Consider the following 4,360-nt stretch of genomic DNA (forward strand, 5'->3'; position numbering starts at 1 on the left):
CCTATATGTAATCTGATATAATGTATGCTGTACATAGGTAGTCTAGTGTAACCTAGTTTAGAAAGAAGGTACCTGATTGACTTCAGCAGGAAGTTTAATCAAGAAGCTTGTAACGCAACATGAAGATTGGCATGGCTAGGATATGATGAACTGTATCTATCTGTATTTCTGTTTCCTGAATAAATAACGTGAATATTGAAGAAGCCTGAGAAAGTCTATCTCCTGCTTGCTGTGTTGAGAGTCCAGTTATCTCACAGTCCGTGAGACGCAACTATAAGAAGTTGCTGGTGCCGGAAAAAGGTGATTAGAACAGTTTATAACAAAGTGTTTGGAAAATTATATGAAAAATGATTGGAAATCCATTCTGATTTTCAGAAATAATTGATTCAACTCATCTATCTAATGGGAAATTTTATGGTGTGTACAAGACATTACAGTCACATTTGCCACGTGGCAGGCTTAGGCAACAATAAAGAAGTACAAGGGGCCATCACATTTTCGGTGTAAACAATCATGAAGTTGATCTTAAAGAGAACCAGAGATCAATGAAAAAAATATTTTATACATACCTGGGGCTTCCTCCAGCCCCATATGCATGGATCGCTCCCACACCGCTGTCCTCCGCTGCCTTTATCCCCTGGTACCAGGTCCCATCTCTTCAGCCAGTTGACGTACGCACAGTGCACTCCCTCCGTACTGCGCAGGCACATGCGTAAGGCAGGCGCCAGCGAGATGGAGGGAGCCCCTGTGCATGCATACAACCGACCTCGTCCTGCGTAAGTGACGGGACCCGGTACCGGCGATAAGGCAGCGGAGGACAGCGCCGTGGGAGCGATCCATGCTGATGGGGCTGGAGGAAGCCCCAGGTATGTGTAAAATCTTTTTTTAATTTTTCAAGTTCCTTCATCTCTGGTTCCCTTTAAATCTGCCTTGCTGTATTCACTTTTGTTGCCAGTGGCTTAGACATTCAAGGACAACTGTAGTGAGAAGTATGTGGAGGCTATTAAATGAATACCGGTATGCACACCATCAAGAGTAGCAAGTGCAAATACTACAAAAGGGTGCTCAGTCAGTAAACCAGACCTACAAAAAGGTCTTACACAAATCCTATATACAAAAAATGACTGGCACACCAAGCATCTGCGATGCTTAAATATTATTGTATTGTAAGAACAAATACAGACAATGACATTTGTAATATAAACAATGAGCTCCGTATTACAAAGAGTGGCCCAAGTGAACAATCCAAAGTTGAATAATGCATACACAACATACACAAAGTTTAGACCGCATAGGCACACACAACAGAGGGGAAAAGACAATCAATACATCAAAACTAGCTGCTGCCAGTAAAATCCATAAACTGTAGTACAGAGCATCTGCAAAGCAGCAGATCAATATAAGTGGCAACTGGCAGCGTAAAGAGAAACAGAGTGATTGTCCATAGCAAAGATTATTACCCTGACAGCGCTGTTTGGCAAAAGCTTTCTCAAAGGGTACTAGTTGAGTCCCCAGGTAGTGCTGCACCTTCCTGGTGAAAAACCGCCAGCTAAATAGCTGTATGCGCCCTATTGCAGCCGGCCCACCGTGGGCCGGCCCATTGACGTCAATGACGTCACGCGGCTTCCTGCCGCGGCGCCAGTACGTCACTTCCGGTCCCCTGCATTGGGAATAGACACTGCCAACCATACAGGGCTAGCATTGCCAGCCACAACATGGGAGGCAGACACCCTCTTTCCCAATGGTCGGGCCAGGTACTGCAGCTCAACAAATAAAGCTAGGGAAACTTGTGCAGGTAAAACTGATGCTGGAGAGCTAAAGGATATTGCGGTGTCCGACTGGTCTGTTGAGATCAGTGTCTGGTCGTGGAGGCGCAATGTGTCTATAGTATAAAAGAAAAAGAAATGTTAAAAAACATGCCTCAAATAGACTAGCCTGGGGAAAAAAAGAATATATATAAAGAGATATCAAGCGATCTAGTATTGGAACATGATCATAATGATGGCAGGGATCACTGCAAGCTGATCCATGTAAACAGATCATGATGACGGCCCACCAGTAAACACACATATCCTAGCAAAAGCAGGTGGTTGGCGTATAAGATGCAATCCCCCAAAAACACTGGAATGGAAAAAAACAACAAAAAATTTAAAAATTAAAAAAAAAAATTCAGCTTGGGTCATATCTGAACATAGTGGTGACGGGAAAAATGCACATAGAGGGATGGGCAAAAACTGGATGTTACTAGAAATCGAAATAGGATGAATTAGCGTGTAAAAGGGGCCAGGCTGCCCTCTTTCCGCCATACTGCAGACCCGGCACCATGGTGCGCATGAACGTGCTTGCGGATGCACTTAAAAGCATCAATAATGCAGAGAAACGTGGCAAGCGTCAGGTCCTCATCAGGCCGTGCTCTAAAGTGATTGTGCGCTTCCTTACAGTGATGATGAAGCATGGTTACATTGGGGAGTTTGAAATAATTGATGATCACAGGGCCGGAAAAATTGTTGTCAATCTTACAGGCAGGCTTAACAAGTGTGGCGTCATTAGCCCCAGATTTGATGTGCAGCTGAAGGATCTGGAGAAGTGGCAGAACAATCTCCTCCCTTCACGTCAGTTTGGGTACATTGTGCTCACAACTTCTGCTGGCATTATGGACCATGAGGAAGCAAGGCGAAAACACACAGGAGGCAAAATCCTGGGATTCTTTTTCTAAATGTTAAAACATGCAGAACAATAAACTGTTATCACAAAAAAAAAAAAAAGGGGGCCAGGCTAACATCCTTATTCATACCTAGGGGGACTTTACTCTGTAATTTATATATCCAGGAAAGTTAACGTTATAGCAATTTGAGTTCTATGTCCCCATCCCTGTATGATGGACTTACAAGTTCCAACACTTTGAAGCGCAACTGGGATACACTGTGACCTGCCGTTAAGAAGTGTTTCGCAACCGGTGAATCTAAATCGACGCATCTTATATTGCTCCGATGCTCGCTAATGCGAGTACGGATGTCACGTGTGGTTTGTCCCACATAAATCTTGCCAGGGCAATTTAAACAGTATACCATGTTTTTTGAAGAGCAATTTGCAAAATCATTTAGGAATATGGCTTTACCAGTCTGTGGATGGGGGAATGATGGGCCCCACCTCACAAATCCACACTGTACACAGTGCCCACAAGGGAACATGCCTTTCGGCCGTGATAGAGTAGAAAGCCAATTACCTTGGTTTGTGGTTGGAATTTTTTGTACTTCTGGCATGTACCAGAGAGTCACGAATGCTTCTGGGGCGTTTGAATGCGCAAATTGGTTTTTCCTGAAATACTTCAGCTGTAGTAGGGTCAGTATTCAGTATATGCCAGTGTTGGCGGATGATCTTTTGAGCCTGTAAGGATAAGGGAGATTATGTTAATACAACAGGAATACGATTTTGCGGTCTACCTGGTCTATGAGCAAGCAATTCAGTCTGATTCCTGGCAGCTGCACGTGATAAAGCCCTATTGAGGAGGTTGGTCTTGTACCCCCGTTCTCTGAAATGATTAAACATCACCCCCGCCTCCTTGAAAAAGGCCTCATCGGTGGAGGAAATGCATCTGAGACGCAGGAATTGGCTATTGGGCAGCCCCTGCTTGAGGCGTTCTGGGTGATAGCTTTTAGCTGAAAGGTAGGTGTTTTTATCTGTCAGCTTTCTGTAGGGGGCAGTTCTTATAGTCCCATCGACCATTTGGACCCTTACGTCCAAAAAATGAACTTCACTAGTGCTATAATCAAGGCTAAAAGAGATAGTGGGGAAGCATTGATCCAGGTCATCCTTAAAGGAGAGGAGTTGGGATTCTGAGCCAGTCCAGATAAAAAAGATATCATCTATGTACCTCAGCCAGCACAAAGTCTGGCTGAGGTACAGATGGTGTGTATAGACAAAATTCTCCTCAAAAAATTCCATAAAAAGATTTGCATATTCCGGAGCAACATTGCTCCCCATTGCCGTGCCCTGTAGCTGTTGATAAAGTGTCCCCTCAAAGCAAAAGTAGTTACGCTTCAAGACCAGGCTCAATATGGCCAAAAGAAAGTCTACCAATGCTGGTTGTAAAGATAGTTTGTCAAAGTTCTGTTGAATCACCTCAATACCGGTATCGTGTGATTGGAAGTATACAGACTGGTGACATCCATGGTGCAGAGGAATACAGGAGACAGAAAGAACCCAAAGCCTGATAGTTTGGAAAGAAAGTCCGTGGTGTCCAGTAAAAAAGAATGCATAGCCATCACCCGTGGTCTTACTACTTGATCAAGCAGGATTGCCAGTGATTGGAAAACTGAACATGTGCCCGCCACAATAGGTCTGCCAGGAGGATTTATCA

The 4,360-nt window shown here is 44.1% G+C and overlaps 1 protein-coding gene across 1 annotated transcript; it reads left to right on the plus strand.

Annotated features, from left to right (window-relative positions):
- Positions 1 to 2,297: 2,297 nt before the first annotated feature.
- On the plus strand, positions 2,298 to 2,760 carry LOC137549049 (small ribosomal subunit protein uS8). Its single transcript, XM_068271179.1, has one exon. It carries the CDS (start codon positions 2,324 to 2,326, stop codon positions 2,714 to 2,716), a length of 393 nt encoding a protein of 130 aa, XP_068127280.1. The 5' UTR covers positions 2,298 to 2,323; the 3' UTR covers positions 2,717 to 2,760.
- The last annotated feature ends 1,600 nt before the right edge of the window (positions 2,761 to 4,360 follow it).

The sequence above is a fragment of the Hyperolius riggenbachi genome, chromosome 1, assembly GCF_040937935.1.
Source record: "Hyperolius riggenbachi isolate aHypRig1 chromosome 1, aHypRig1.pri, whole genome shotgun sequence".
NCBI lineage: Eukaryota > Metazoa > Chordata > Amphibia > Anura > Hyperoliidae > Hyperolius > Hyperolius riggenbachi.

Bases quoted from the DNA above. Each gene is read 5' to 3' on its own strand.
- LOC137549049 (XM_068271179.1), top strand. From the start codon at position 2,324: ATGGTGCGCATGAACGTGCTTGCGGATGCACTTAAAAGCATCAATAAT.